At 34.6% G+C, this 12,047-nt stretch overlaps 1 protein-coding gene across 1 annotated transcript; it reads left to right on the top strand.

Moving 5' to 3' along the window:
• Positions 1-453: 453 nt before the first annotated feature.
• LOC105328466 (protein rogdi) lies at positions 454-11,601 on the top strand. Its single transcript, XM_034461512.2, has 11 exons — positions 454-583; positions 3,083-3,154; positions 9,060-9,096; positions 9,233-9,284; positions 9,404-9,464; positions 9,604-9,690; positions 9,841-9,936; positions 10,219-10,317; positions 10,562-10,696; positions 10,996-11,079; positions 11,448-11,601. Exons 1-11 carry the CDS (start codon positions 542-544, stop codon positions 11,481-11,483), a joined length of 801 nt encoding a protein of 266 aa, XP_034317403.2. The 5' UTR covers positions 454-541; the 3' UTR covers positions 11,484-11,601.
• Positions 11,602-12,047: the final 446 nt, after the last annotated feature.

Raw genomic sequence — 12,047 nt, forward strand, 5'->3', positions numbered from 1 at the left:
TATTTATGTGAAATATAAGCCAAAAGTAGAGATCATACATAATTATACATGGTCCTGAAAGGTAACATTGAAAACAGAGGTTTGACTTGACCTTGACTTAGAAACCTGGTTCAAGGTCACTGTACACCCTTCACCCACAAGGCACTCTGTTGGTGAAATATGAGCCAGATTGGGACAGGTTGAGATATATGTTCAGGACATGTGGTATTGGACGGACAGACTGATCCGTCATCTGCAGAGCAGGGCCTTTAAAAAAATACTTTTAAGAGGGCCTAATGTTATCACCTTAAGATATAAAGAAATAGGAAAACAATCTGATCGTGTACAAGATTACTGATCATGTAAACTGTGTATTACATGAAGTTAATACGCATTTAATGATTCATAAAAGTGCAAATTTTATTTGCTATATCGTTGTGAAGTTGTTTTTCCACCTTCTCAAAAATAAATATGCTTTACGTTAGATCATAGATCCACCAGCAAAGTTCTATAAGAAAAGCTCTCTACTGAAGGAGGTAGATTAGGTATAACTCACACTGACATGGACGTAAAGAAGAAAGAGGATCCAGAAATACAAACTTTGGTAACGTGTCAAACTGCGTAATTAGCAAACGATGTTTATCATCGTTCCCAATAGGGCCAGACTTTAACTATAAATAACAGTTCATGTTATTTAATTTTCTACTTTTCTTTACGAATCTGGTCTTATTGTGAGCAATTGTTGATATTCGCACTAAGGAATGGTTTTTAAAAGTTTCGACGTTAGTCAAAGAAGTGAACTTTTATGAATTGATTATGACTGATCCAGAACATATCGCAATAAGGTTGTCATGCGCTGAATCTAATGAATAACATTGCCGTTGGGTGATGACACATTTTGATAACGCCCACTTTTTAGGGCCTAATACATGATCTCATCTGGCTCAGAACAGATATAATGTATAAAGATACTAAATATTATATAGAAATTAATATTATAATATTATAAAATGTTTTCTATTATGAATTCCACAAATTTCTCCTGTTAAAAAAGCAAACTATGTTGTTCCTATGGGGCGACTTCGACCTTCGCACTTTCGCCTTTAGGTCGAAGATGCGAGAGTGCGAAGTTGCGAAGGCGAGAGTGTGACAGCGAAAGTGCGAAGATGCGACGGCGAAGCGCGAAGATGCGATGGCGAAGGCGAAGGCGAATGAGCGATACTACTATCGCCCCTTCGCCTTCGCCTTTTTTGATAGCATTCAGAAAGTCTCGGTCGATTACATAGAATTTGATGCAGATACCGTACTCGCCAAGGTTTTCCAATTAATCCATGATATCATTGGTACGCATGCGCTAGGCCATTGTGCTTACTATGAATGTTTATAAATAGTTTAATGTGTATATGTGACATATATGTTTACCAGTGCTGGCTATGTCTAATCATTAAATATACTCCATATAAAATGTAATGTCCGCCATAATGTATACATATGCACTTCCAGGCTTCTGTCACTTACAAGCTGTCTGTTTACCGTGGATCAAACACAGTTAAATTCTAATTTCATTATGCGACACTCCTTGCTGATGTATGGATCTAGAGGGGGGGGAGGGGGTCCGCCCCCTGGAAAACTCAATATTAATAACTTCACACATGCTGTAAAGGGGGAGAGAGGGTCCGCATCTCATCCCCCCGGACAATTTAGTTTTATTAATTATATATTATAATAATAAAATCTCCAAAATATGTCTCGGAACCCTCCCCCGCCCCCCACAAATATAATTATTCATCCACCACCCCTCCTAGAAAAAGTTATGGATCTGCGCAAGCTGTTGAAAATAAATTCTAAAAAGTTCATCGTCTGCCTCAGATGTCCTTTTATACAGCTAAAATTGTCTTTAAACGATAGAGAGCTCCACAATTATAAAAAGGCGAAGGCAAAATTGCGAAGATGCGAAGGCGAGAGTGCGAAGTTGCGATGGCGAAGGTGCGATAGTAGTATCGCTTCTTCGCCTTCGCAACTTCGCACTTTCGCCTTCGCATCTTTGCGCTTCGCCATCGCATCTTCGCACTTTCGCCTTCGCACTTTCGCCTTCGCAACTTCGCACTCTCGCACCTCGACCTAAAGGCGAAAGTGCGAAGGTCGAAGTGGCCCCATCGGAACACCATAGCAAACAGCTTTATTTCCAGAGGACGAAAAACTGTAGATTGAAGCAGAATTTTTTATTGGGAAGGGGATAAAATTTTGTTTGTGATAGAACAAAAAACTTAGTTTCAGGGGTTTAAATGAAAGAGTTGAATAGAAGTAAAAGTTGTCATATAAAAAAATGTCATTTTATTTAAAGGGACCTAGACACTATTTGAGATGAAAGATTTGATATTAAATTTTTCTGTATCAAATGATCTATTTGTGTATTTTGAATGATTCACCAACATTTTAATGCTAGAAATCAAGTTACAAGCGAAATACAGAGGAAAGAAGAAATTATTATTTACATGTATTTGACAAAATAACTTGTGGCAACAAGATAAACTGATTTAATGTGTTCCTAATTTCTTTTATCAACAACAAAAAGCAACACTAGAGAGAAACTTATACCAATACAATGCATATGTAAACAATAACAAGACCCGAGCTTTGTTTACAAAACAAAGAATTCTAACCTCTGTAACTCTCTTGTACCGGTAACTCTAATTTGACTTTCAAATTTTGACAAAGCATCGAAAACATCCATATTATTAATAACCATTACTATATATAGACAATAAAATTGTGAAAATAAATTTTGAAAAATTTGCACTTAAATCGTGTCCAAGTCCCTTTAAAATATAATATTACAAATAATTTTTTTTTAACAAGATAAACATTTTAATTGTAGCTTTGAAGAGTCTCTTTATATGAGATTTAAAGTAAATATAAAAAGTACTTGATATAGAAGACATATTTACCAAATTTTGCTTTTAAAAAAATCTCATTTATCAACTTACCATAAAGTGTCATACGAATTTTTGTAAATGTTATGAACAACACAAAATTTAAATTATATCTCCAACTAATATTTCTGCTTTTACAATAGATACTTTTAATTCATCCCTTATTACAGAGACATGAACTAGACTGGCTATTAAGGGACCAAGTTCACAAGGTTTTGGAGGAAATTAGTAGCATATTGTTGGTAAGTATTAATATTACTGTTGATTAATGACATATATTTTAAGACTCTGATAAGAATAAGCTGGAAATATAGTTTGATTTGTATGACGACAGTTGGATAACAAATCCATAGATATAGCAAGTTCTGATCCCTGTCAACATTCATCACTGGTGTTAAGCCGATATGCGTACCATTTGGTACGCATATCATAAGATGGCGACGACCTCTGCAGGTTCGTAAGTTTACACAACTCTTTTTATTTATTCAGATCGTATTTCAGCGGGTAAAACATCAGTGTTTGAAGGGCTAGCGAGTCTTCACATGTAGCAACCTATAAAATAATCTAAAACTGCATATTAATTGATATTTTCTTCATTCATTAAAATTCTGATGATATGCGTACCTACAAAAACAGACATACGTACCATAAAACAGATAAGAATTTCTGGATATGCGTACCATCGGTAAGATATACGTACCACTAATATACAAATTGATTTGTTTTTTTTTCAAGGGAATTTTATATTTATAACTTATTTAACTGTATTTCGTAAAAAAAAATTAAAACAACTTGTTAAATGAAAACTATAAATGAAAAAAAATCATCTAAGAAAGAAATACAGGTGATTTAGATTGCCTGATATATAATCATCAGATTACCAAAATCTCACTTAATTTAAGTCCAAATTCAACATTCAAGTCCGAATAATAACAGATATTTAGAGTCCTTCAATTTCTTAATCAGAAAAAAATATTCAAGTATGAAAAATGATTTTGTTTATAAATACAGTCAAACTTCGTTATCTCGAACTAGATGGGACTGTTTATAACTTCGAGATATCCGAGTATTCGAGATTTTGAGGGTACAAATACGATACTTAAAAAAATGAGTGGTTGTTAATTACAAATCACTTCGACATATCCATTGTATTCGAGATATCGGTGTTCAAGATATCGAAGTTTAACTGTATAAAATTACAAACGAATGAAACAATAGACAAATAAAAGAATATTTTGTTCAAAAATTTACCATTTAATGTTGAATTCTGTTTAAATGATAAAGCATGAAACAATTTAACTCGGCGTATTTATCATTTTAAAACAATTGACATTAAACAGATAGGATAATTTCTTGACAACTATTTAAATATTATCTACTTACATGGGATTCATCCATTCTTGTTTCTGAATTCTCTGAAAAAAAATTATTGCCAGAATCGAGGTTCAGTATTAAGCGTATATCAAAACTGATTGAACCGACCGACCGAAAACAAGAGATCAATTAGTATGATGTATTGAAAATTTGAATGTTTATTTCCCGCTACTATAAAGTAATGATATATGTCCAAGTTCTCAACATACTGACGCTCTGGGGATAACGATAATATAACAATATAACACAAATGCATTCAGCGTCTCAAAACCGCACAATTCAGTGAAAATAAGAAAACACAAAAAATAATAGGAGAGTAGGTGGTACCCATATCATCAAAATATGGTACGTATATCCAAAAACATAAACATGCCGTAGGTACGCATATCATCGGGATTTTCATTAACGATGAAAACATCAATTAATATGCAGTTTTAGATTATTTTATAGGTTGCTACATGTGAAGACTCGCTAGCCCTTCAAACACTGACGTTTTACCTGCTGAAACACGATCTGAATAAATAAAAAGAGTTGTGTAAACTTACGAACCTGCAAAGGTCGTCGCCATCTTCTGATATGCGTACCAAATGGTACGCATATCGGCTTAACACCAGTGATTCATTACAATTACTTACATGTAAAAAAAAAATCATGGATATAAACTCTGACATGAGATATTTACTGATATTATATAGTCAAATGAATATCTGTTCCAAAATTGGATGGTAAAGAAAAAACAGATTAGCTTCATGCATTTTTAACATTTTTAGCTCACCTGAGCTGAAAGCTCAAGTGAGCTATTCTGATCACATTTTGTCTGTCGTCCGTCTGTCTGTCTGTCCGTCTGTAAACTTTTCTCATTTTCAACGTCTTCTCAAGAACCACAGGACCAATTTCAACCAAACTTGGCACAAAGCATCCTTAGCCTAAGGAGATTCAAAGTTGTGAAAATTAAGGACCACGCCCTTTTTGCAAAGGAAGATAATAAGGAATTTATGAAAATTTTTGAGAAATTTTCAAAAATCTTCTTCTCACGAACCATAAGACCAGGAAAACTGAAACTTGTGTGAAAGCATCCTCAGGTAGAGTAGATTCAAAGTTGTGAAAATCATGACCCCTGTGGGTAGGATGGGGCCCCAATAGGGGGTCGAAGTGTAGCATAGGAATATAGAGTAAATTTTTAAAAATCTTCTTCTCAGAAACTAATTAGCCAGGAAAGCTGAAACTTGTATGGAAGCATCCTCAGGTAGTGTAGATTCAAAATTGTGAAAATCATGACCCCCGGGGGTAGGGTTGGGCCACAATGGAGGGGTCGAAGTTTTACATAGGAATATGTAGAGTAAATCTTTAAAAATCTTCTTCTAAAAAACTAATCAGCCAGGAAAGCTGAAACTTGTGTGGAAGCATCCTCAGATAGTGTAGATTCAAAGTTGTGAAAATCTTGATCCCCGGGGGTAGGGTGGGGCCACAATGGGGGGTCAAAGTTTAACATAGGAACATAGAGAGTAAATCTTTAAAGATCTTCTTCTCAGAAACTAATCAGCCAGGAAAGCTGAAACTTATGTGAAAGCATCCTCAGGTAGTGTAGATTCAAATTTATGAAAATCATGACCCCTGGGGGTAGGGTGGGGCCACAATGGGGGGTAAAAGTTTAACATAGGAACATAGAAAGTAAATCTTTAAAGATCTTCTTCTCAGAAACTAATCAGCCAGGAAAGCTGAAACTTGTTTAAAAGCATCCTCAGGTAGTGTAGATTCAAAGTTGTGAAAATCATGATCCCTGGGGGTAGGGTGGGGCCACAATGGGGGGTCAAAGTTTTACATAGGAAAATATAGAGTAAATCTTTAAAGATCTTCTTCTCAGAAACTAATCAGCCAGGAAAGCTGAAACTTGTGTGAAAGCATCCTCAGGTAGTGTAGATTCAAATTTGTGAAAATCTTGATCCCCGGGGGTAGGGTGGGGCCACAATGGGGGGTCAAAGTTTAACATAGGAACATAGAAAGTAAATCTTTAAAGATCTTCTTCTCAGAAACTAATCAGCCAGGAAAGCTGAAACTTGTGTGGAAGCATCCTCAGGTAGAGTAGATTCAAAGTTGTGAAAATCATGATCCCTTGGGGTTGGGTGGGGCCAAATTTGGGGGGGGGGGGATGTTAAATTTTTACGTAGAAACATATAGAGTAAATCTTTAAAAATCTTCTTCTCAGAAACTAATCAGCCAGGAAAGCTGAAACTTGTGTGGAAGCATTCTCAGGTAGTGTAGATTCAAAGTTGTAAAAATAATGACACCCTTGGGAGTAGGCCTAGGGTGGGGTCACAATGGATTGGGGGGGGGGGGGTCAAAGCTTTACATAGGAATATGTAGAGTAAATCTTTAAAAACCTTTTTCTCAGAAACTAATCAGCCAGATGATTCTTTATAATTGTTAAGACTTTGGCCCCAGGACAATTCTTCGGCCTCACAAGAAGGTTCAGAGTTTGATGAAGATTTATATCCCATATATACACAATTGTTAAGGATCTGCAGTACTCAACATGTGATATGACTATAAATCATCCCGTTAGTAAAGGGATAAATGATTATAAACATAAGAATATCCAGGGGGAAGAATGGATTTTATTTATACAGGATCTACATGTATTATTGTACATTGTCCATATAGTTTGTATTATGACTCCATTAAGCTGATTTTATCATACCTATTTTTCCTCAGGTGAGCGATGTGGCCCATGGGCCTCTTGTTTAACATCACAATGATCGCCCCGTTTAGCTTTCACTCTTCTACACTTGCAAACAGTTTTGCTCCTCCTTGAATTTGCCCAAACAAGGTTGTGTTTAAAGAGAGATAATTTGAGTCATTGGATATTGCGAAGTCCTAATTTTGCCTCGTAAAGGAGCGAAAATAAAATGGGGGTGGGGAGTACCTCCTTGTATATTTCAATATAGATACTCTAGCTTACAAGTTACAATATGTAAACTGATATTCGTTAATATTATAACGAATTACGAATTACAGATAACATGTTGTAAATCCTCAGTTTCCTTAGGGCTTTGCTATAAGGCCAAAAAAAAAAATATGCGTGTTTCCGGTAACATGTCCCCCAAAATTAGGGTAGGTAGGTAGGCAATTACTTTTTTTTTTTACTTGACTTTTTATTTTAACTTCACATTATATTTAACTGGTTTTTTTTAGGTAAACTGTATGTGGAAACTCAGGCCTCTCACACCCATTTTAAGTACACGGGCCGGGGCCAATGGATTGGCAAAAAGCGACGTTTTGATAAAAATTGGGATTTTTTTTTTCTTACTTTATACGTACAGTCCCCTGAACAGAAAACTAGGGTACCGGTATACTGATAGGATTTTGTAAAAATTAATATTTTTTTTAAAATTATTTTTAAAACTGGGAACATGTGCGTATAACAATGAGAAGGAAAAAAGTTTATTCACAGTGTGATACAAGTTTCTTAATGAAGATGTAAAATTTCCCAAAAGGTTTTTGTGTAATTACTACATATGTCAAAAGACAAAGAAGAAAATGAAACAGTTTATCAGAATTTTAAAAAAGTTATCTTATTTGTATTAATGTAAAATTTTATTTATTTTTATATTTATACCTTTAACAAATAAATGTTTTTTGATTGTGTAAGCTGAATGACAATATTCATAAAATCAGTCTCTGTACTTCTGTGTATTTGGGGTATTAGCATGATTAGTCCAACCCTCTGACCCAATTACTACCGTTTTGTAGATGATCTGTTTAGACAAATATTTTTATAATAATTTTAACATTTATTGCAGAATTAAAAATTTATAACAGCTTATCAACCAACTGTTATATCAGGATTAAAAGTTATAAACATCGTTTTTCTATTAAACTGACTCTGTCTGAGGAAATTCTGGACAAGTTACCGATCACAAGAAACAGTTTACAATGCGGTAGTGTTGCACATCTTCACAGTGTTTTTATCACTGCTGAATAAACATAATATATATTTAGAATAAATATGGTTTTCTTTTAGTTACATTATTTATTTTAGTCAATCTCAAATTCGGAGAAACACACTCAGTTTTGGGAAAAAAGATGCCTTTTTCACGTTGGGAATTGGGCCAAATATCGGCCCCAATTAAAGAGAATCGGGAGGTCTGAAACTCTTATAAACTCTTCTCCTCCCTCAAGAGACATATGAAGAAACATGATAGTGAGCCCCAACATGTGTGCCCTGTGTGTTACAAAACATTTTATAATAAATGGGAAATGACTCGTCATCTCAATAGAACTCATTTAATGCCTCAAACGTCGATCCTTTGGCTATTATGAATTTCTCCGTATAAATACCCCACAGTCCAGTGCCCAGGAAAGCTATTTATTGCATTAATTTCGGGTGAATGCAGACATTTTTTTAACTTAAACCCCATGACAACATGTGGTGGACTTAGGGTTGCGATACCCGCCATGTTGTCGAGTATCTACACATGTGAAATCTTATAAACGCTTGAAAAGACGTTTTTTATTCATTTGTCACAAGCGTCTTTTTAACTGCGCGTGTTTTGAACACTGTAATTTTAGAACAAATTACGGAACATAATCCGGATTTGCAATAAAAAGTGCTAGGGTCGGCGCGTAAAATTAGGGTCGGTCGGGTTACCGGAAACACGCATATTTTTTTTTTTGGCCTAAACAAGTTTAACAGTATTTGTATTTAAATTTGCATCACTATCAGTACCCAAGGATTGACAAATATAATAGACAAATGTTGTTTTGTATTGCTAGGAGTGTTCCCGACTCTTCCCTTCAAGACCTGGACATGGTATGCATTGATTTAGTACCTGTGTCCACCAAAATAATTTCTATCATGCTATAAACATTGAATTGAAGGAAATTTGATTAATTGATGCAAACTCTTTGTATCTCGTATAATAAATTGCAGCCTTTGTATTTTTCAGATGAAAACAAATGTATGGTTACCTCCCAAAGACTGCTGCTAAACAGTGCTAAGTACGTCTACTACACTTGTTTGTTATCAGTGAATGGTTAATAGCAATAAAAATCTTGTGTACCTAACAAATAAAAGTTGGTTTAAATTGGCATTAATTGAGAGCTGGTTATATACTCAGTGGCAGTAATGGTTCCGTGAAGTGCATGGTCACTCTGGTTGGGGATCGGATCTCAGAAGGGGTAAGCCATGTCTTTGAACAAACTCCTTAATTTACAGAACTGTTTGATGAAGATTAGGTAACACAAGGTAAATTAAAGTTAAAACATTCAAAAAGAGATATGTCTTTGATGACTCATACTAGAACGTTTTTACTTGTAGGATATCAGCTTTAAACACAAACAAGGCAAAGATAACCACACATACAAGACAACAATTAATCCAGAAATTTCCTGGAAACTTCAGCAGGTGGGAATTGTACAGAAATGCTGTGTTTTAGTCAAGATATGAATTTTTGATTGATTTCAGGAAGTCTAGCAGGTGCTTTACACAACCTCAATCACAGAAAATTAAAAAGCAAAGTTCAGTTCAAAAATGTCCATTTTATTTGATTGTCAGGTCCAAGATGCCACAAATTTCTTGTACGGTGCCATTAACACTATAGAAGAACAGGAGGAAAGGCAAGGTTACACTTCCTGTACACAGGTTACACTTGTGAGTATCTACATTGTAATACACACCTCACTTTGACTACACTGTTTAAACTTACTACATATAGGGTAAAAGTTGGATACTTAAGTTGACTTTCAATGGATTTAAGCAGCAAAACATGATGCTTTGTGATGAAAAAACGCTTTTACAATTCTGGGAAGCATGTCTCTTCCTTATGGTATGCTGACACAATGACATTATGAAGTCAAATGCAAATTTGTTGTGGCTTTTGGATTTTTGATTTAGAAAAAACGACATAATAAGAGAACTCTGACATTCTTGTAGCTTTTGGATAAAGTGATTGACAGCCTTAACCAGGGTCGTTCAGCCTTGGCCTTCCCTAAAAGAAAATCCTTAGAAGAACTGGTGTATAACCGAAATATGGTAAGACATTGATCAGAGAGCTTGCAACATAAAGTTGTGCACATATGTAATTGATAGGATTATAATGTGATTCATGGTGATATGTCAACATATTGATTTGTTCAGATTAAATATAATAGGAAAATGTAACAAAAGCAAACCTAACTGTGGAGTGATTATAGCTTTAATATACAAATAGTCTTACAATTTTGTGTAATTAAAAGAATTATGAACTCAAAAATTCCGTTCCTGGCTTTTCTTGCAGCAAACTCTTCGCCCCTCTGTGCCAAATGATGTAGCTTTAAGTTTTTATGTTCATGCCTCCAAACTAATTCTCTCTGTGTATCATCTTGGTATCAATGCCTCCACACATCAGACGGATATCATATCCAGAAATCAGGTATGTGTCCTATCAGATAATAATTCAGAGTTTAAAGAATACAAATATGTTCTTAAATTTAGGCATTAGTAAACATATGGAAAATGTAGATATTTAAATTTCTTTTAAATTATCTCTAAAATAAATAATAATGCTGGGTATTATGACCTAAATTCTTGTCATTTTGGAACCCCTCTGTGTTGTAGATTGATTGCTGTGTTCAGTAATTTGCTCATTCTGTTTTGACTTAGTTGTAATATATATCCACTCTGTGACAATGTTGGGGAGTACGACTTACTTCTTGTACCTCTGTGTTTTAGGTTGAGTGCTCTGTTCAGTGGTTGAACGAGGCACTGATGTTGTTTACCTTAGCCTTACAACGATGTCAACAACTCAAAGATAAGGTCAGCTCAATCAGTATTCAATAAGTACACAGGCAACTTCGCCACATACATGTATGTGGATCATATGGGACGAAATTGCCTATATAACAGAGGTTATCCACGAGTTATAAAGTATCCAAGATTTTTCATTATGACCAATTTTTCACTTTTTTTGCAATTATTTCAATTTAAAAAAAACAACCAAGCAGAAATTATATTGGATAAAATGTACTATGTATTAATCTTTATTTTTTTTTTTTTTAAATGCCTTATACAAATTAAATAGTAAATACATTATATTTATTTTCGCAAAACTCATAGTTTAAAAAACTGCACATGTATTTGGATTCACTTTGGGCAGGTTTAACAGTCCATTGTTATTTTTACAGGTGACCCTTCTTGAGCAGATTGGCAGTGGGTCATGACACAATTCACATTCCGTAACAGGGATCTCAGCGAGGAAATACACAAAACATTTCATATCTTACTCTATGTGATATTTGTTATCAAAGATTATATTAAAAACTTGTGTTAATAACAAAATTTCTTCTTTTTTTTATATGCAAGAGTTTATTTATGAAAATGATATAAGATGAATTTGCACTCTCGTTGAGAATAGCATTCATTGTGCTTGAATATTTTTGGAAAGAGTCATACAAATACAAAAGCATTATTTAATTTCCCTGGAATTTCTGATAAATGCCTGGGACCGTGAGAATCGCTGTTATGTGGCCATTGAGGGGTACTAGAGGAACAACCTGGCCTTGTTTGCAGGAATTCTGAGACTACAGCACACATGCAAGTTTCTGATTATCAGAGATTTAAAAAAAAGTAATAATGAATAAAACGGAAATAAGGACTTGCTGTTTTATTATCAGTGCGATGATAAGGAGGAAGTAAAGTACTTGTGACTCAGCATCCGTCACAATGACAGTGTCCCATATATAAAGCACATAAGTAAAGATAAAGATCACAAAAAAAGCAGACAC

The sequence above is a fragment of the Magallana gigas genome, chromosome 3, assembly GCF_963853765.1.
Source record: "Magallana gigas chromosome 3, xbMagGiga1.1, whole genome shotgun sequence".
NCBI classification, from domain to species: domain Eukaryota; kingdom Metazoa; phylum Mollusca; class Bivalvia; order Ostreida; family Ostreidae; genus Magallana; species Magallana gigas.